The following is a 20374-nucleotide window of genomic DNA, read 5'->3' on the forward strand; positions in this document are numbered from 1 at the left end:
AGATAAAAAGGCAGCAGCGACGGATCCAGGATATTGATTTCTGGGCGAGCTCTAAAGTAGTTATTTGGCTACTAACCCGTATGTAGTCTATTCAAAATAACAGTGAACTCATGTGATTACAATGCCTGATGTATTGCCTATTCCACAATGTAAACACTATTTTTTCTTCTCATTTTATTCTAGTTAAAAAGAAATATAATACTGTCTGAACGTCCGAATATGTAATCGAATCAGTCTATAAAATTTACCCGATTGTCAAATGTCCGCAACATTCTTTAAAACATTAGTGACAATAATTAGAGATTTTAAGCCGAACAACGTTGCTTTGGTGCTTTACTTGTTTCGACGAATTTATAATCGCTGCTTAGTAATTGACATAACTTTAATTGAAAACGCTGAAGTTTATGACTCGACCTCATAGGTGGTGAGGAAAAGAATTCAATTCAATGTAAGTATTACAAAATAACTCAAACCTAGACACTATTGTGGCTGTATAATTAACTGTAGTTTAAGATCTTCGATAATATGTGCGTTGAATGTCTTGTAATGTTAGAATAAATTAAATTTGATAAAATTTTGGTTTCATTATATTATTTAAATTAGAACGTTGTTTATGTTAAAGCGAAAATCAACTAAAACTTAAAGTTGATACGGCAATATTGCGACGTTTTGACATCATAAATTGAAATGACGTGAGTTCGCTGCTTTATTGAACGGGCTATAGTAGTTTTACATTCATCAAGTAAGCGTTAAAATTTATAAATATACATTGCTAACTTGATTGTTGATTATCTTCGGTCAAATTTAGGACCCAATAAACAAATGGAGGTGATATAAGATAATCTATCAATGTCAATGTCAAAATAACGCGTTTAAATATGAACCAACAGATGGCGCCTACTCAATGCTTTATAGCAAAATAACTACGTAATGTTAAATATCATAGTTGGTTTGCATCAAACTGTCCATTAAAACATCAATTTATTTTATTATTTATGTGTGCTATCTGCGTACGAGGTATTATAAAGTAAGTATAATTAATTAAAGGCTCTATTGAATAAAATAAACTATGAAATGTATTGGATGAAGTTTTATTTACTAAAGCTAGGGCATATTATGAATAAATTAAATAAATAAATAAATAAATTCCATATTTTTTTTAAGTCTCATTTTTTCACTCTGTATAATTTCGCTAACCTAAAACAAATTTAAATTTAACAATATGTCAACATCCATTGTCGTAAATACTTACTTTTTGTAGGATACTTTCTTGTCGATATTACTTAAGACCATCTGGGTTTCACAGTAGATCGTATCACATGATCTGGGCGATGTCCAGTTCTTTTTCGTATAATAATCAATTGCACCAGTAACAACCGCCGTCATATCATTTAATTCTTCGTCTGAAATTCACAAAATAAATATAACAGTATATGCACGTTTAACGTTTAGAAAATATTTACATTTCATTTGTTTCATTACAGACACTCTGTAAATATAGTAGTTTACTACAGATTAAACACAATAAAGCAGTTTCAGCGTCTAAAGATAATTCTACTAGACTGTTGGTTTCAATATTTTAATCATTTATGGATATGTCAAAAAAAGTGATTCCATTAACAACGGTATTTAATTTTAAAGGTTTTTTTTTGTGGTGGCAAAATTCATTTGTTCAAAGTTATTTCATCTTTCTAACAGAAACATTAAATTACCTTTTTTGTCTGTTCCTAATTTCCTTTCCAGTTCGTCTTCATTGTCAGTATTGTTTGTTTGTTTTTTGTGTTTTAAGGATGGAATGAAAAGTAGCAGGCATAGGATAGCGATGACGCTGACTATCTTCTTGAAGATGACCAGTTTCAACAGAATCTTTCCTAGGGTGAATATGTCAAGTTTGAACTTTAGTTTTTCCCATAGTTTGTCCCAAACGTTGACCATCGCGTGTGGCATTCCATAAAATACCTGCAAGTTCTGGGGAGGACCATAGGCAGAAACAGGACTGTAATAAATAAATATTGTATTATTAAACTTTAGCAACAAGAAAACTGTGTTTATTTGATAGTTTCTATATATATATGTTACATCGAGTCAATAAGTCTTGTATTCTTTGTCTTTTTGGTTATCCATGCAGTTCTTTGCGATTGACAACAAAATCACTATTAAAATTTTTTTTTTGCTCTGGCCTAAAAACCAGGCGGTGGAATGCATGACGCATACCTGGTCGCGGTATTTGCTCTGGAGTGACAAGTTGGACCGGGTTATGTGGGACTGCCTCTGGGCTTACTAATACACTAAAATGAAACCGCCTCACAGTTGACTCCTGTGGATCGCTACTGCTACTGCATTAAATTTGGGGATATGGCACCCCCTGATCGGGCAGCCGTTATTGAGCACGAGGGCCCGGCGATTCCATTGATTCGCGAACCTGAGTTAACACACAACTGGATACTGTTGTATGGGGGCAAAAGTTATGACTGTAGCGACGGATGAGGTCGTTTCAGCCTGGAAAAGGGGGGAGCTTGGCGGTGACGCGGTGCTAAGCTCCCAGCATGTCGACCAGCTCGCGAACAAGCGCGTTTTCAGAAGAACTTGAGCTGAGTTGTTATTTGTGGAATGATTGAGATATGAAGTGCTTGATTTCTGGAGTATCAGTTTTCCTATGAATTTGATTATTTCTGACAAACCATGGAGCGTTTAATATTCTCCTGAGGAGCTTATTTTGGATAGATCCGTAGAGGAGTACGGACCGAATTAACATCTTGTAAAATAAGTATTTGATGGAGATGGGAAGTTTGCTAGAAGGGGAGATCAGAGAAGATAGCAGGTTTGCTATCCCCGAACCTTTTTGGATTGCTTTCTGGATTTGGGAATGCCAACTGAACCGCCGGTCGAAGTGAAGACCTAGGTACGTGACGTTATCCAGCCATGGAATTATTGCGGTGTCGATCTTAAGTTGCGAGACGCGCACTGCGTAACGCTTCTTATGGAAAATGATGGCCTGGGTTTTCAGCGGGTTGATTTGCAACCTCCAGAATTTGAACCACTTGACCGCATGATCGAGCTGCTTCTGTAAACGTTCAAGAATTGTAACTTCGAACCTGGCGGCCGTGAAGAAAGCAGTGTCGTCAGCGTAAAACGCGATGTCAATGTGCTCTTTTCTCGGCAGATCTGAAATAAAGAGGTTAAATAAGGCTGGGGCCAGCGGGGAACCTTGAGGTACGCCAGCATCGATTTGTTTACGACTGGAAAGTGATTCCCTGATCTTGACCTGGAAAGATCTGTCCGAGAGATAGGACTTGATGAGAGCGGTTAGGTCTTCTGGGAGGCCTAACCGCACGCATTTTGCGATCAATCCGTCGTGCCAGACCTTGTCGAAGGCTTTCGTTAGGTCCAGAAGAACTGCTCCAAGCTTTTTACGTTGATCAAGAGCGTGATGGATGTGTAGCCTGATGGACGGATGAGTGAATATCACCATTTAAATCTCACAGCAATTAATATTACAAATTGTCATCATTCAGGGCGCGAACCAATTTACTGGCTTACCGACAGTAATAAAGTGCCAGACGAAGATTTAAAAGACCGATTATTAGAGTACCTCCTATTAAAAATGATTGAAATGAATGGGTTCAACGATGAAAAAGCTGAATTATTCTCAAAACATTTAGCTAACCTATTCCAACCGAATAATATAAAATCTACAATAGATAAAAATACCGTTTGTCAGCCCGATATAGCTGTAAATCTGATTTCTTCTATAGGAGTTGCCATAGAAATTGGCAACCTCAATCCTAAAAAGGAATTAATGATATTTCACCTGGGTTATTGAAAGAGCTGCCATTAAAAGCAATCATCATGTTGATATATCATACATATCCAATGTCTGTTTGAGACTGAAGCATGTTATGGAATGTTTTAAGGTTGCTCGAATAATTATGCTTAAAAAGCCTGAGAACAAGTTGGATCTTACAGGCCTATTTCGCTGCTACCTGCGATATCAAAATTATTTGAGAAACTGCTGTTAAAACGTATTATACTACTTATAGAAATACTAAATTTTCAGTTTGGATTTCGAAGTCACTACTCGACAATTGACCAAGTGTACAGAGTAAGATCGGTTGTTGTGTTGAAAAGGCATTCGAAGAAAAAAATTGACCTGCAATACTGCTGGACGTCTCACAAGATTGACCGGGTATGGCATTTGGGATTAATCTACAAAATGAGTAAATTGCTATCGCGGAATTGCTGTCGATTGCTGGAATCATATCTTTTCGAAAGACATTTTAACTTAAACTTAAATCTATTTCGGTTGAAGTTCCCCTGGGAACCACTCTTGTATTTGCTCTATACTGCTGATATCCTAACAACAAAAGAACATTTGTCGACTACACAGTTATGATGGCAAAAGATACATATCTGCCTAACGCCGTAGAAAATGTACGAGTATGAGTCAGCAAAATCTACAAATGGACTAGAGACTGGAAAATACAGCTTAATAGGCTTAAATCTCTCCATGTTAATTTGGCATTGCGGCGAAATGGTAACAATCTAATTATATCACTTGACGGATGCAAGGTAGGTTAAAGTGGAAACATCATGTTAAACAAAAAGCAGAGCAGATTAGACTCAAAATCAAGCAACTGTACTGGTTAGTCGGAAGATACTCTTAACTTGACCTAAAATCAAAGAGATTGAGTTATCAGTCAATCATAAAGCCAATTTGGACCTATGTTTGTAACGCTTATTAATCACCAATGCTTATCGCTACGTAACCCGCGAAGAGCTACACTATGACCTCGAAGTCAAAAGGATATACAAAGTTATACAAGATTTCGTCTTAAAACATGAAATAAGGTTGCTAACTTACAGCAATGTGGATGCAATATGGCAACTGGACAACAGGCAGGAAGTCAGAAGATTGAAGCCAACCAAACCACACGAACTGGTATGGTGTATAAGTCTATTATTAACTTTAGCTTAAGTACTTTAGTTTTATTTTAATTCCCAAATGCATACTGATGTCAACAAGAAATACAACTCAATGTACAACAGAATGTCAGTAACAAATTAATTTGTAAATTAAGATTATACTAAGCACATTTCATTTAAATTTAATCAAAACAAACAACAAACGTAATAAATGTCGAAAATACAATTTTGAGCGTTCCATGACAAGAGTGTGTATACCCTGTATAACTCAATAATATTAAATGAAAAACTTATGTAGAGGAATGTCCAAAGTTTAAAATATAATAGTTAGCTTAGATTATTTAACAGTTGTTTCCCTATATATAAAAAATAGCTCGTATTTTCGCCAATAGATATAAGTTGGTCAAAATACATACTAATAATATTCTAATAACAAGTTTATTTGGAAATAATGAAATAAATATAAAACAATGTTTAGAAAAAAGGAAAATAAAGCATAAAGGTTATTTGACTTATAAGTTAGTTTCAATTCTTCTTTTGTTAAACAATTGATATGCGTGATGCTTTGTCAACCGTTATATTAATGTCATTGCATTTTGATTTACTTAATTTGATTTTATAATATAGCGGAACTTGCGTGTTGCCTATTTGTTTTTTATACTATTTATTACTATTGTATGTCTACTACAGTTATTCGTATTAAAATAATTTTATAATAAGGAATGTTCGGTGACATATAGCAGAAAGCGGTCATGCGATACATTTAGAGACTTTTCATAACTAAAACGTCAATGTATAGATATTCTAGTCATTGATGACCATTTCAAAAACAATTCCGAAAAACATTTTCGAAAGTAGATCATAATTAGTAAACTAAATCAGTCATAATACTCTGCTTTCATTATAATTGTTCGCATTTTGATCACGCGTATAAATGTTATAGTTATGCTACTGTTATTTTTACTATTGCTATTGTCTGGCGCCATTGAAAACTTATATGTGACCTCAAATTGTCTATAGCAATTTTTTAAATAATTACTTATTTATTATCATTCTCTGTTGGTATAATTAATTAATGCCTGAGGATAAATATATTTGGACTTTTTCCAAGCTGAGGAATGTGGAAAATAATTTAATATTTTCACTGAAACATATAGACTGTTCTACTGAATCAAAACAAGAGATGGGGTTAAGAATATGTTAATAGCATTTTTTGTGATTTAAAAGAATGTTATCATCGTAGAATACTTTCAAACTAGTAAAATATACACTCAGATTATTATTGTAACCTTTTTTAACAAAATAGATGGAAAAATTCGGGGAAAAAGGTCATATTTTCAAAAGAAAAGAGTGATTTTCCATAAGAATTAACATACGAATTGTTTTAATATCAGCTTATTCATTAAAATTAGCTCTATCTGACTTTAACTCTATATAAACGATTTTCTTAGAATAAAGAAATATTTTGCAGGTTTCTTGGAAAAATATAGTGTTGGGGTCCATAAGTTGGAGAAATATTGTATGTTTAGAAAGTGAATTGTATTGTGGTAAAATAACAATTACGTCACACAATTTATCTTTCATAATGTAATAACGTTTCGTGAACTTTATAAGTGTTGGTTTAGTTTTTATTTAGCCGATAAAAAAATACATTTATATATCATTGATAATCAGAACATTGATTTAAACAATATTTCCACAATTTGTAAACAGTTTCACACTAATAGGATGATTACTGAACAGAAATGTCAAAACCAGATCAAAGGAGAAGAAAAGAAGAAGACATTGTGATTTGAAATATTTTGTAAGGCTTGTCATTGGGCCAATAACTGGATGGTTATATACATTGGGTTATATCAATATATAATATTTCTTGAATTATTTATATAACAGTATGTTATTGATACAATCAGTACAAAATGTTTAGTAAATGCTTATGTTTAGTTGTTGCACGTTCATGATAAACTTTGTACGTAGCGTTAAAATATACTACCCTCAAAAAGTACTCAATAATATTTGTTTGTCTCACAGCCTATCGTATAATTTGTTTGATTCTTAAACTAAAGTAAGTTGAATTATACACTGTACTACAATAACAGTGAATTAAGCGATATCTATTGGTTAAAATGTAAACGTACAACTATTAGACAACCTAACCTAACTATTAAATTCCATGGTTTTGACATTTAGGTACATAAAACAACAGTTTTAGTTAATATTATTAAGTTATTCAGCGTATATAGATGCTAATTATGGAACGCTAAATGTGCGTTTCCAACACTTATTATTTTTATTGTTTTATTTGCATAAATTTGGTTCGGAAGTCAAATTGGAGAGCCAATAAAGTTCGAAGACGATGTTTAAACAACCCTTTTTAATGACCATCCAATATTTCGTATTCAAAATAGGCTAAGTACTATAGCCTGTAAAAATTATAATAGTTTTTCTATATTGGCACACCTGTTATCTGACAAAACACAAATAATCTAGCTGTTTGAAGGTTATAAACAGTAATATTATGGTTGTCAGCCTGAATATTATGGTATTTTTGTTGTAATTGGTGCAAAATGTCTTGTTTTTCCAATAACGGAATACAGAATCTTTTTCGAATTTCTACAGGAGATAGTGATATTTCTAGAATCAAAAGAGCAGCAATGGAATCTTTTGTAGAAAAATTGCAGCTACCAATTGCTAACAAAAACAACCGATTATGTGATTTTTGCAACGATTTACAAAATAAATATCACTGAAAAGGAATAACTACGCTTTTACTTATTATGAGGTAAGGGAAATATTCAATTATTTCTTGTTGGCCGTTGTAATTATATTTAAGCTCAGTTATTAGATCTGTTGTTTGAGTACAAAAAATATGGGGCAACAATGTATCATTTGTAGGAATTTGTACTGCTCATGTTTAATTGAATGAAAGAAGTTGTTGAAGATATACTCACTAAATATTTCTATATTATTATTGCAACAATTTTTGAACGTTTAAAGTGAAATATATAATAGAAAGGCAAAGAAATTTCCCCTGGAATTATGCTAGCGAGGAAATATAGTGCAAGTAATCTCTTTCTGGTGTTTAATACAAATAAACCCCTCAAAGTTAAACTGAAGCCGTATGTTTGTTTATAGAATGTACAGTAATTGAAATTTTGTTTAATTAACTTACTATGGAGCGGGTTCCGCGAAAGATCCATAATGTGGAGCTGGCGGACCATACTGTGGTGCTGGAGGACCATATTGTGGCGCTGGAGGGCCATACTGCGGAGCCGGTGGACCATAATGTGGAGATGGAGGACCGTAGGAATCCGGAGGTGGGCCGTAAGAACCTCCACCGGTGGGTCCACTAGGTCCAGGATATACTGGATAAACACCATCGCTTTTTCTGCTTGCTTTTTGAGTGGTACTGGCCAATTCCGGGTGAGCGTCCTTGTACGCGTCCAAGTACGAATCTCTGGCGGTCACTTTAAGAACGTCTTCGGCCAAAGTACCGGCTAGAAGCACCACTAAAATTACGAACTGTCTCATATCGATGTTTAATTACGGACACTAACAAAAAAACTAAAGCTGCCAATTGATGAGTGTCAAAGTTAAGTAGTTTCAGGGGCGGTTCATCCTATTTCTCTTAATTTTAATATTCAAGATGGGTACTCGCTTTTCATACCGGGCGCGATCACTATATTTAGCGATCGTTCGATGTTATGCTCGGGTACTATTTTTAAATAAACTGATTTAATTTTGTTTAGTAAATGGATGTAATTCATCAGTGTCAGATTTGTTACCATTTGACCACTGCCAAGTAGATTTATTAGTTGACTCCTCCATCCGTTTTATGGAAGTGGTTATTTTTTAGTAAGTGGTGATTTTTTCGAGGTCTTTTCTCTTTCAGTCAGTCTGCCTGTCAATTTGAAACGACAGTAAAATATGAGTTTCTATTGGCAAAGTTTTGCTTAGTTCAATCATTGTCGGTGCTGACAACGCGAATTTGATTGGTTAGTTTAAAATAGTTATGTAGAAACCTGTAAGGAAAATACTTTGCTTTGATTGGTCTGCCATTTCACCTGATTACTTTGTGACGTCACATTTATTGGCCAATAGTATTTAAATGAAAATCAAATTTAATTTTTAAAATTAATTTATTAAAATAAAATCATATACAAATATACATAAGTGTAAATAATATAAATATATATAAACAAAAAGCAAAAAAAAACAGTTATGAACTCTATTCTAGGCAAAATTAAAATATCTATAATTCTCAATTGTCATCAATCTTACTCTACAATAAAAGAAGCGTAAGCAGGTATACCACAAGGAAATATACTGGAGCCAATGCTTTATCTACTCTACACTTGTGATATACCACAAATGGAGAATATTACTACATTTGCTGATGATACTGAGATACAATAGTGAAGAGGCAAGTTACAACTACAATTACAAGCTCAAATTACAACAGGCAAGTGACAATATAAATAATTAGACACAAGCTTGGAAAATAAAAATTTACGAAAGTAAATCTGTGCATGTGCAGTTCACAATCAGACCGTACAAGTATCTAAAACATTAAATAATACTATCATTCCATATAATTGAATATTGAAGTATTGCAGCTTTTAGATACCACCAGAACAGGACATACCCTTAAGTGATATTAATATTATTATTAAGTTAGCCTTGGCGCATAAAGACGAACAAAGCAGCTTCTTTAATTTTATATGTTTAACATTTAATGAGTTGTTAACAAATTATTCTAATCCACTGAGTTTTTCAACTCCAGATGACTAATTAAAGTCTCCTTTTTACAATAATTTAGTTTTAGGACTGTTAAGCTGATCGAATGGAAAGTAAAAGCCGCACATGAAAATATGGCATTCCACGAAAAAACAAATCTTAATAAAATACTTTTTGGTTTCTTTAATCCGTGTTTAACACTTAATATAAGAGATTATATAAGCCTGGATACCAAAACAGTTCGAAAGCAATGAATAGCAAGACTTACTGGATGGAAATCCTGTTCAAACTGTTAAAAGAAGTTTCAGATAGCTTAGTAATTGTTTCCACAATTAAAATAATAGTTTCTTGTGGTATATAGTGACTGGCGATGAAAATTTACTATGACAATCCCAAGCATGAAAAGTCACGGATTAGTCTAGAGAGTTGCATGTAGTGTGCAAACTATTCACGCATATGTCTACCGAGGTATTGTCACAGAAAATATCGCAGCAACAACGCTCGGTCAGATGTTGCAAGAGTTGTGAAGGATACACTGTTGCAGCTCGAATGTGTCGTCGTCGCGCAAATGCCTACTCACTAGACACAGTGTCTTCTGATTACCACCTGTTCAGGTTGGTGCAGTATGACTTGGCTAGTACAAATGCTGAAGAAATGCGAAAGTGAGCAGGTAAATTGAAAAGTCCCCGGCCCGCCATAGTAAAACACATTCTTTTTGGCAAAATTAGTTTTTTTTATTCAACATAATTCCTTTAAAGGGTGATACACTGATTATAGCGACTCCCCAACTTTTTGATACCATAGGCCTCGGTTTCGGTGATCACCTCTTTATTCGACGAGAATTTCATCCCAGCGAGCATTCTTTTGATATCTGAGAACAGGAAATAGTTGCTGGGGGCCAGATCTGGGGAATACGGTGGATGAGGAAGCAATTCGAAGCCCAATTCATGGATTTTTGCCATCATTTCACTGACTTGTGACATGGTGCATTGTCTTGGCGAAGCAACACTTTCTTTTTCTTCACATGTGGCCGTTTTCGGCGATTTCCTCCTTTAAACTGTCCAATAACGTTATGTAATAATGTTGAGGGTCCTTCCTTTTTCAAGGTAGTCAATGAAAATTATTCCATGCGCATCGCAAAATACAGACGCCATAACCTTGCCAGCCGACTGTTACATTTTCCCACGCTTTGGAGCGGGTTCATCGTGTGCAGTCCACTCGGATGACTGTCGATTGGACTTTGGAGTGAAATAATGGAGCCATGTTTCATCCATTGTCACATATCTATGCAAAAACGCGGGTTTATTAGGCTTGATCATCTTCAAACACTGCTCCAAATCATCAACTCGTCATGGCTTTTGGTCAAAAGGGAGCTCGTGCGGCACCCACTTTGCACAGAGCTTTCTCATACCCAAATATTCGTGAATGATATGATGTACACGTTCAGTTAATATCTTTAGAGTGTCTGCTATTTCATTCAATTTCAATTTACGGCCATTCAAAATCATTTTGTGGATTTTTTAATATTTTCGTCGGTAATAACCTCTTTTGGGCGACCACTGCGTTCACCGTCTTCGGTGCTCATTGAACCATGTCTAAACTTAGCATACCAATCCTTGATGGTTGATTTTCCTGGGGCAGTGTCCAGAAACTTGGCATCAAGCATCAAGCCAAGCATCAAGCCAAGTTTTTGCTTCAACTGTATTTTTTCCCTTCAAAAAGTAATATCTTATCAACACGCGAAATTCCTTTTTATTCATTTTTTTCACAATAACAAAAGTTGCTTCACTCAAAATGCTATAATTCACAAACTAATGCTCCGATGGCTGTCAAATTTATACACGCATCGTTTGAGAGTTAAGGCTAACTAAAAACATATGGATTTAATTCTAATAGCGCCATCTATGTGTCAGGCCGGGGACTTTTCAATTGACCTGATATACTCGGCTTCTCTATCCTTACGCCAGACGAGATTGAGACAACGGTGAACAGATATAACTTGTAGTAGTAATGGTCATTTATGTCCTAGATCATATCATGATTAAAAAAATGCAAGAACCTAATACTTCGGTAGTTAAACAGTTCATATATAACAAAGTAAATGTAAATAGCATACAATATGATCATTGTTTGTTCTTTTCGCAATTTAACCAAACGAGAAAAAAATGTTTTTTCGCGTAGTGTTTGAGTATGTATGATAAAGTTATAATCATCTCAAATGTTAACGTAACACTAGTTTCATTTTGTTGATCTTTTGCTGTTTATTTTTCTTGATAAGTGGTAAGGTGTGTAGTTTTATATTGAGTTGATACGTTGTTTCCCATAGAATAATGTAGTAAGATAGACGACGCTATCTCATGACTTCATGACATGACCGTGATTGTTTGTTTGCTGTCCACTTCGAATACAAACTACTTTTTATTGCGTTAAAAACGTTTGGTCCTATTGCATTTTAACCGTATTTAAGAATGCCTTTAACGTTACCCTTTAATACTAGAGCGGTAAAGAATTAACACGTTCGCTGCCAATAACGCGCTAGCGCCTAATGTGAAGCTTTCATCGGACTCCAATTACGCTCCAGCGCGTTATATGTGTGATGGTCTTTCTAAGCCTTGTATTTAGTTCGGTATTAGCAGAGTACCCATATTATTAGTATTAACATTATCTGAAGACTATAGCTGAGTCATTTACGTCCTTGGTTTTGATTTTCCCGTTTTGATTCATATGTATTACAGAATTGAATATGGCGGGAAAAAATAACGATATGTCAGGACCCTCTCGTCCTAAAATTGGAAAAATAGATATGAAACGTGTCCTAACTACAATAAATATTCTGGCAATCGTATTCCAATTTACTATTTTCGTTTGTCTATCATAAAGAGTTTACTAAAGGCTCCGTCCAAACCTACTTTCAGAGCGGTTATTAGCGAACGTGTTTTGAAAATACGAGAAGAGAAGAAAGCAGGAAATGTTATTTACAAATAAAAAAAGGAAAAGACACTATTTATATATGCATTGTATGTCCTGGGTATCCTGGTTACTGTTTAGACTGCGCAAAAATTAGTCATGAGTGACCTTTTATGATTTATCTGAATAAGGTTTTTATTTATTTTGTAAGTTTTAGTGAAAATTTGAAAATTTTTATTTTCTAATCAACAATCTATTTTTCTATTCTGTCCATTTTAATTAGCCATGCGGCTATGGGCAATGAAAGTTGACCTCAGTGCCGATTACATTCTGGCGCGTGACACAAAAATGTCAAAAAATATTAAAAATCTAGACTGGACACACATTAAAAAACGTTATTAGGAATATTTTATTGTTGTAATCAGAAAAAATGCGGTCGGCTTCTAGGGTAAGTATTTGATAACCGATCGGCAGCGAACGTGTTAAAAGAGTGTGAGATATGTTGGTATTCTCAAGTAAAATACTGGTATTGGTAACACTTATACATTTTATGTAAGTTTGTGTTGTTTGGGTCACTTTAATCTTCTGACGCACAGAAAACATTATCCAATAGTCATGTTTTATGGCCAAGCCTTGGATAACTTCGTAATAAAGATAATAAAGATTAAGCCGTATTTTCCATCCCTTAGTCCATTTGACACTGGTAGTTTTTCAGTAGCTCTAGGTATATATGGATCCTTATTTTATAATGACTGTGTCGAATCGAAATTCCAACCAAAATAGTTTTGAATGTAGATCATGATTATTTTAATAATTTTAATTTATTTTATTTTTCAATTTTCTACGCATTTAACACATTATTGGCAGCCTTATTAGATGTTGCGTACCATGCGGCCTCTTGTATAGATTTTCTTATATTTTTTGCTGCTATTTCTGTATATTTTTCTCTTTTGAGAGGTAAATTCAAAGATATTAAACTGTTTAATTTCTCTCTAAATAATGGCCAGTTAGTTTTGGTGTTATGCAAAGAAGGTGGTTTTATTTTGTTGAAAATATTTGAGTTCACTGTTATAATAACCGGTGGTTATAATATGGTATCGGGAATTTTATTTCTATCTGACGGTTAATATGTTGGCTCACCAGTAGAGATATGCTGTAAGTTATGTGCCTTCATTGCTTTGAACAATTCTCTGCCTTTCGCTGTTGTTAATCTAGAACCCCACAATACATGTTTTGCATTGTAGTCTCCTCCGGCAATGAATCTATTACCCAGCGTGTTAAAGAAACCGTATTATTGTTCTTCCTTGTTGTTGTGTTTAGGTGGATAATGGATAACACTTATTGTTAATGGCCCGTATTTAACTGACTTAAAAGAAATCTGTGACTTATAAGAAAAACGACCACTATATCAAGAAAGCCACATGGAAAGAAAATACTTGGTACGAGACTAAATATACTTTTTTATATAGAATTATAGAATTCATCAATATAGATCAAGATATATAATTAATATATATTATTTTTATGATTCTTTGTTATACGCCACGGATATCGGTATGTTGATAGGTCCCGGTACACGATAACAATACAGCAAATATTTTACTTAATTGAAATTCGGCTAAAGCTGCGGTTTAAATGCTGCCAGAATAAATTACTTTATTCCGGTCACCTAGAAAGTACACATACCTCATGTAATATTTAAACTAGTCCCATCTTTACTTTCAACAAATGGAGATTTTATCACGATTTTAAAAGGATATAAGCGCCGTATTTCCTATTTTCTTTTGAAAGAGAAATGTTTTTCCCGGTGATAGTGTTTATTTTCATTTACGTACGTTAGTTTCAACGGTATATAGTCTAATAGTTTCAATTTCATTAGTTGTAGTGATTCTGGAGTACCTAATTATAGTTTATGAAAACATTAAGGACAATACTCAAAGGATATAAATAGAAATAGATTAAATTATTACACAAATATATAGTGTTGGAGATTAAAGAGATATTAATCTGTAAGATGAGCAAATTGTTACCGCGTAACTATTGTCAAGTGCTGGAGTCATATCTTTTCGGAAGAAAATTTAGAGTACCGCACGAAATGGCGTACTCGACATTTAAAACTATTTCGGCTGGAGTTCCACAAGGTAGCGTCTTAGGACCTCTCCTGTATCTGCTCTACACTGCTGACATTCCAACAACAAAAGAAACACTACATGGAACCTTTGCTGACGACACAATTATTCTGGTAAAATATATATCTCTGCCTAGGGCAATAGAAATAGTGTAAGTGACAGTCAACAGAATCTACAAATGGACGAAATATTAGAAAATTTAACTTAATAGCTCCACATTTGCCCACGTTAATTGTGCATTGCGGCAAAATAATAAAAACTTAATTATATCACTCAATGGATGCCCGATTTCTTAAGTAGAATCGGCTAAATACCTTGGAATCCATCTTGACGGTAGATTAAATTGGAAACATCACGTTAGACAAAAAGCAAAACACATTAGAACCAAAATAAAATAAATATACTGGTTAGTCGTAAGATACTCTCAACTTGATCTAAAATCAAAGAGGTTGATCTATAATACAATTATAAAGCTCATTTGGACCTATGGGGTGCCTATAAGGTTCTTCGATGTATCTTGTTCTTTGATTGACCAATGCCTATCGCTACGTAACCAATGAAGAACTGCACGATGACCTGGAAATCAAATGGATTTGCGAAGTTATCCCAGATTTCGCGTTGAAATACGGAAGAAGATTACTAAATCATACTAACGTGGAAGCAATACAACTACTAGACAGCGCGCAGGATGTCAGGAGACTGAAGCGAACTAAATCATACGAACTTATATAAAGTGTATACCTTTAGTGCAAACTATAGCTATAAGTTATTATAATTTTATAATTGAGGAAAACATATTGATGTATTTTCTCGCACTCCTCTTGCTTGTGAATTAATCCAAGTGCATAGGAAAAGTAGTAATACATTTTTTGAGTTTTTGAAAATAAAAATCTTAATACATCGTTCAATATAGTTACTGATTAAGTCTAAAAACATGAGGAGTACCTTCGAAACGAGAACGAATCTTATCAAGTGACGTGGAAATACTCCAAAGGTCAAAACCAACAATGATAATTCACGTTAGCGTAGTAGAAACTGCGAAAAAACCGCTTCGCTGATCCTAATTGCTCACTCTATTGGTTTGCTAATATATTTAGTTGCCTTATTGTTGCTATATTTAACATTCCATAAATAACATTTAAACTGTGGATCCAACTAATCCTAGATAAATTTATGGTTTGTTTGATTTTCATAACAGCGCAAATACTTCTGACAATGTTATGTTTAGAATGTTAAACTCCAACCAACTGTCCTGTGCTAAAGCATGCACTCCGAGATCAGCTACGTTACATTATGATACATCGCTTGCATTGATTTTTTGTCAATGTTGTGTAAATTTTGATAAAATCCAAGAGAAAAACAAGCGTCGACGAAAAATAAACTAGAAATAGCTTTATTCGAACAATAAGTTGGCTAAAAGCAGTTTACCCAACTGTTTAACTGTTAAGCCAATGAATTCAACTATTATTTGCTTTCAGAGGCCATTAGATTATGTCGTTTCCAGATTTAACATATATATATAAAGCAAAGACCGATAATTATTTGTTATAAAAAGTAATGTGCCGTTAGTTGATTCAGTAAATAAGTTTGTCAGGTACGGTGGCAGGAACATCATCTCTCCTAAAATGGACTCTAAATCTAGACCCAATTTCTACATATATTTTGCTGCATTTTCCAGTAAGTTTTTACTTATATACAGTGTTTAAATACAAATATATTCGTACAACAATTAAAGAAGATATTAGGTACCTACATGAATTCTGATCATTTTTCCACTTTAAAAAGTACATTTATTGAGAAAAACTGGTGTAACTTATATTGATTAAAATATTTTTCATCATTTTCTACACATTTCGTAACCATGTACCAAACAAGACATGCTGCGTCGATCTGAGTAATCGATCTGGGTGTGGTAGAAGCCCATTAGTGCTGTAACAGTGTACCCTTCACAACTTTTGCAACATTTGGCAGAACATTGTCAAGAAGATGATTATTCCAAACAGATGTCGGTAAAGATCTGTAGTAACAGTGTCATTCAGCGTCCCATTATTCAATAGTATAGCTTTTTTTTTCTTAGTAGCATGGCTTTTTACCTTTTTGTTTTTACCTTTTTACCCTTTAACGAGACTGCTAAATTGTTGGAAAGTTCTTTCAGAGTTTGAGCTGGGTTTTTGTCCAATAAGTTTTGAAATTCATTGTCTTCGTTAATAACTCTATTTTATTGGCATGAAAGAATTCTGTAGCATATTCATGGTACATGAAATGAAACAGAGTCAATTTTTTGTTAGAATATTAAATTGAGTGGAAAGGATAATGATACTAATCATACATAATGATGCCTTCACATAAAATAATGGAAAATAATCACAAAATGATGGCTTTGATAGTATTCTAAATTTGAAGTAGTATTTTAGCTATTTTCCAGACTTCCGTCTATATTGATTTATCTCCTACTAAATGTGTTCTTGTCTAAGTAACAATTGGCACCATATTCATTTAGATGTATCACTATAAACATGAAATATGAAATCGACATAAAATAATGCATTAGCAACGTCAGCCTGATAAAGTAAAACAAAAGAACAGCGTCGTGTCTTACCAAAGTACATTATCAGATTTCGGCATCTTTGAATAGCAAATATAATATAATGTAAATATTTCTGGATATCCACATGAGCGTTGAACAATACTTACACGCACAGGATACTTGAAAAACACACTTAATAAGACAAAATACAAGTTCAGTATACTAAAAATTGTTCCCGATATTTTTATTCACTAATGAAGATAAACTTGATATAAAGTTAAATAAAATAACTATCTTGAATAAATATAAATATAGATTAACATTTAACTACTTTATGTTAAAATTATTGTATTGTTTAATACAAAAATATATAGCATGTAAAGCTCAGACAATTTGTCGTAATAGTGATACGTTTATTCCAACTTACCTCTAGCTTTTCGACAACTTCTTATACAACTATACTGTCTTTATCCTTAAGATAGGCCTCAGTTTAGGCTTTTCTGTCACATTTTCATTAGAGCTAAATTTAATTTCTTTGAATTGTAAAAAATCAGTACGATATATCTTATTCAATGCTATTTTCCTCTATCTTTCAGGCAATTTACGGATTCCATTTCGGAAGAACGATGCATCCTTTGAGGTTACAGGTTATGACTCATATATCCGAACAAGCATGTAATCGGAAGGAGCAAGGTCTGGAGAAGACGGCCGGTAGGGTAGCACTTCCCATTTTAATGTGTCCAAGTATGTTTTCACCGGTTTTACAACATGCGGTCGACTGTTGTCATGCTGAAGAATGACATTGTTGTGTCTTTGTTCGTATTTCGGTCAGTCGTAGTCGATAGCGATCTCCATTAATGACTTCATCGAGTAATGTCTTCAAATCATCGTCTTTTAAGAGCGCTTCTTGTCTTATATGTACTCGATACAAATTCAACAACTTAAAAATGATTTTGTTCACACTTCGACGAAATGGCACATACTGAAAAGTGAAGCCAGTCGGTGAGGCTTCAACATGCTGGTTTTTGCTGCTTACAAATGTACCCTGTGCGAGAGACAGTAACACCATTTAAAATTAATTTATAATATTTTAAAACTCTTATTTGTATACCATAGTAATACGATGTATTTTTTACAGCAACAATGGCAATATTTGCCGGAGGCCAGTGCTTCACATGGAGCTCCCCCATGCTGCCCAAATTGAACTCCGAAGACTCTGACATTAACCCTATAGGTCGTCCAGTTACTGTAACGGAATCTAGCTTTATAGTTTCAGCTTTTAATCTCGGTTTATTAATGGGCACGCCGATTTCGGTAGTTTTGTCAAAGTTGTTGACAAAGAAGCCCTGTTTGTTGCTCTCTATTGGTCCGATATTGATAGCCCATGCCCTTCTGCTATTCGCAAACCAAGTGACTTATTTCTTTATAGCTCGTTTATTGATGGGCATTTCTACAGGCACGATGTGGTGTTTCTCACCGACGTTTATAGCTGAAATTGCCGAGGACAGAAACAGAGGCATTTTAGGTGCCTTGGCGGGTATCATGTCAACTGCAGGAAGCCTGCTCACCTACATAGTGGGCCCGTACACCTCCGTAAAGTACTTCAGCGTAATCAATTTGGTTCCTGCCGTTACCTTCCTCGTATCATTCGGCTTGTTTGTACCGGAGGATCCGTACGACTTGTTACAAAGAAATAAAATCAGCGAGGCTGAGGTTAGCTTGAAGAAGTTAAGGAATAACTCGAAAGTAGAGAAAGAGCTAGATTATATTCGAAACTGCGTGAACTCTGATAATGAAAAGCGATTCATCGACTTGTTTAAGGAGAGAGGTTTGAGGAAAGCCATGGGTATATGCATAATTTTGATGTTCATTCAACAATTATGTGGTGTAACTGCAGTGATCAGTTATACACAAACTATTTTTGATCTTTCCGGAACTACCATACCATCCGACCTCTCTGCCATAGCGACCGGTATTATATCATTGATAGCAAACATCGTCAGCAGCATATTGGTTGACAGAAGCGGGAGAAAAATCCTGCTGATCACGTCCTGTTGTTTTACATCGATCTCCATGTTCACGCTGGCGACTTATTTTTACTTATTAACCTCGAACGTCGACGTTTCTTCCGTGTTTTGGTTACCCATCGTCAGTTTGATGGTTTTCATGTTTTTCTTCAATTTCGGACTTGCCGTGATTCCGTGGGTCATTGTGGGGGAGATGTTTCCGAGCACAGTGAAGCCTCTGGCTGTAACAATGTCGGGATTCTTTAACTTCGGCTTGTCGCTCACGGTGAACGTGTTCTTCCCTTATCTGATGGCTTTGGTCGGCTTAAGCGGTACGTTCTATATTTTTGCCTTTGTTACGTTTTTGGCCGTTATTTTCTGTTATTTTAAGTTGCCCGAGACGAAAGGCAAAACTTTTAAGGAAATTGAAATGATGTTAAGTAAATAGTTATTTTGTAATTGTTTATGAACACGCGATTTACATGATTGGCAAGTTGGTATCCGAGTTTTACCTCTTGTATTTGTTAGGTGATATAATTATTGTATATATTCATTAAGTGATACCCCTTTGTAAATATTAGAATGTATAATAAAATTGTTTTTTTTAATAATATTACACTGTTTGTTATATACCTCTATTTGAAAGTGATATGGGTTATGAATAGTCGTGATGAAAAAGTAGTAGAGTTAGACAAAAAGCTTATCATATTCAAAATTACACTTCCAAATTGTGAAAAATAAATAACTTAATCATCCCTTATTGTTTTAGTATACATGCTAAAGCCAAATATCAATTTAAAAATTGTTTTATTCACATGTTCTCTGTGTTAATATACTAAGATGTATCAGTTCATTTATTATTCCGTTTTTATGATTATAATATAGAAGTACAGAAGGCCATTTATACTTTTGTCTGATGCTCTGAAGTTTTTACAGATCTGAATATAATCTTACTCATGATCGTTTATTTTAATATTCAGTGGTGTAGTAATTTTTTACTTATTAACACTTTGTTAATTATTGGAGCTTAATAGAAATTAGATTTAATTAAATACAATTTAAAAAACATTAGTGTTAGCTCTTGAGAAATATTATAATAATATACTAAGATGCATCAGTTCATTTATTATTCCATTCTTATGATT

At 34.1% G+C, this 20374-nt stretch overlaps 2 protein-coding genes across 4 annotated transcripts; one reads left to right on the forward strand and one right to left on the reverse strand.

The window, feature by feature from the left end:
* Positions 1-1075: 1075 nt before the first annotated feature.
* Positions 1076-8512, reverse strand: LOC143191661 (uncharacterized). Its single transcript, XM_076396977.1, has 4 exons — positions 8096-8512; positions 1713-1996; positions 1253-1403; positions 1076-1197 (listed from the first exon to the last, which is right to left on the reverse strand). Exons 1-4 carry the CDS (start codon positions 8452-8454, stop codon positions 1167-1169), a joined length of 825 nt encoding a protein of 274 aa, XP_076253092.1. The 5' UTR covers positions 8455-8512; the 3' UTR covers positions 1076-1166.
* Positions 8513-16214: 7702 nt separating this feature from the next.
* Positions 16215-19842, forward strand: LOC143191662 (facilitated trehalose transporter Tret1). 3 transcript variants are annotated; one of them, XM_076396978.1, is made up of 3 exons: positions 16256-16373; positions 17820-17967; positions 18362-19842. In XM_076396978.1, the coding sequence occupies exons 2-3, from the start codon at positions 17850-17852 to the stop codon at positions 19675-19677; spliced, it is 1434 nt and encodes a 477-aa protein (XP_076253093.1). In that variant the 5' UTR covers positions 16256-16373; positions 17820-17849; the 3' UTR covers positions 19678-19842. The 3 variants fall into 3 exon arrangements, with proteins under 3 accessions (XP_076253095.1, XP_076253093.1, XP_076253094.1); XM_076396979.1 differs by having other exon boundaries at positions 17820-17934; XM_076396980.1 differs by lacking the exon at positions 17820-17967 and having other exon boundaries at positions 16215-16373.
* The last annotated feature ends 532 nt before the right edge of the window (positions 19843-20374 follow it).

Source organism: Rhynchophorus ferrugineus, unplaced genomic scaffold (assembly GCF_030347505.1).
Source record: "Rhynchophorus ferrugineus isolate W39M unplaced genomic scaffold, kcgeb_rfMv2 rfM2, whole genome shotgun sequence".
In the NCBI taxonomy this organism is placed as follows: domain Eukaryota; kingdom Metazoa; phylum Arthropoda; class Insecta; order Coleoptera; family Curculionidae; genus Rhynchophorus; species Rhynchophorus ferrugineus.

Excerpts from the sequence above, each read along its gene's own strand:
- LOC143191661 (XM_076396977.1), bottom strand. The coding sequence starts at position 8,454 with ATGAGACAGTTCGTAATTTTAGTGGTGCTTCTAGCCGGTACTTTGGCC. Across the intron at positions 1,997-8,095 it reads TTCGCGGAACCCGCTCCATA|TCCTGTTTCTGCCTATGGTC; the intron begins GTAAGTTAATTA and ends TATTTATTACAG. Across the intron at positions 1,198-1,252 it reads AAGAAAGTATCCTACAAAAA|GTTAGCGAAATTATACAGAG; the intron begins GTAAGTATTTAC and ends AATTTGTTTTAG.
- LOC143191662 (XM_076396978.1), top strand. The coding sequence starts at position 17,850 with ATGCATCCTTTGAGGTTACAGGTTATGACTCATATATCCGAACAAGCA. Across the intron at positions 17,968-18,361 it reads TCCCATTTTAATGTGTCCAA|CAACAATGGCAATATTTGCC; the intron begins GTATGTTTTCAC and ends TATTTTTTACAG.